The 1053-nt window shown below is 43.7% G+C and overlaps 1 protein-coding gene across 1 annotated transcript in view; it reads left to right on the top strand.

The window, feature by feature from the left end:
* The first annotated feature begins 433 nt into the window (after window positions 1-433).
* LOC104849464 (olfactory receptor 1052-like) overlaps window positions 434-1053 on the top strand; it is a 2090-nt gene continuing 1470 nt past the window's right edge. Inside the window, exon 1 of the mRNA XM_033760582.1 lies at window positions 434-1053. Within this exon, the coding sequence (XP_033616473.1) occupies window positions 434-1053 (620 nt within the window).

The raw sequence follows: 1053 nt of genomic DNA, 5'->3' as shown, positions 1-1053 counted from the left end.
AATAAAATTGGAACCATCTAGGCCTGAGATCATGGAAGACTTGTTATTACAGGAAGCCAGCCAGCTTCTGACTTGTGTAAGAGGACTGACACACATCAAAGACTGAGCCAGAATAGCATTGTCAGGGTCTGCATGTGAAGGTTGTTTCTATGAATTAACAGTTCTGTAAAATAACAGACTTTTCTTATCTTCCTATTTTCTGGTATGTTAAGCTAGGTATAAAAGGATGCAATGTTTTAAATGTTAGATTCACTATGGATGTTGGAAAGCTGCAAACATACGATCCACTCTGAAGTTAATAACATTTCTTCAATAACTGACAGGGAACCCGAAACGTCTCATGCTATGATGGACACTGGATCATGGAGAAATCATGTTTATCCATCGGAGTAGCATCTTACTCTACAATAAAGCTCTATAACCTTGAAAGCACATGGCAGGTTGGAACCATACAAGGGTGAAGGAATTCTTCTTAATAGGCTTAACTGAAAATCCCAATCTGCAGATTCCTCTCTTTCTGCTTTTCGCCCTCATTTATCTCATCACACTTTTAGGTAACTGGGGGATGATCCTCCTGATCTGGTTAAATACCCCACTGCATACGCCAATGTACTTCTTCCTCAGCAACCTCTCCTTTTGTGACATCTGCTACTCCACTGTTTTTGCTCCTAAGATGCTGATCAATTTCCTGTCCAAACATAAGTGGAGCACATTTTATGGCTGTGTTTTACAAAGCTTCTTTTTTGCAGTGTATGTAACCACAGAGGGCATCCTTCTGTCTGTGATGGCTTATGACCGCTATGTGGCCATAGCAAAACCCTTGTCATATTCAGTCCTTATGACGCAGAGCGTGTGTGTTCAGATGGTTCTCACATCCTACCTGGGTGGACTCATTAACGCCCTGACACACACGCTAGGTCTGCTCAAGCTGGACTTCTGCGGCCCCAACGTCGTGAATCATTTCTTCTGTGACCTCCCCCCTCTCCTGAGGCTGGCATGCTCTGACGCCCATGTGAATGAGCGGCTGCTTCTGGTCTTTTCTGGGGTCATCGC

This window comes from Fukomys damarensis, unplaced genomic scaffold, assembly GCF_012274545.1.
Source record: "Fukomys damarensis isolate Sample0158 unplaced genomic scaffold, DMR_v1.0_HiC HiC_scaffold_45, whole genome shotgun sequence".
NCBI lineage: Eukaryota > Metazoa > Chordata > Mammalia > Rodentia > Bathyergidae > Fukomys > Fukomys damarensis.
Note: the sequence above shows the minus strand (reverse complement) of the source record. Positions and strands in the feature narration are given on the sequence as shown.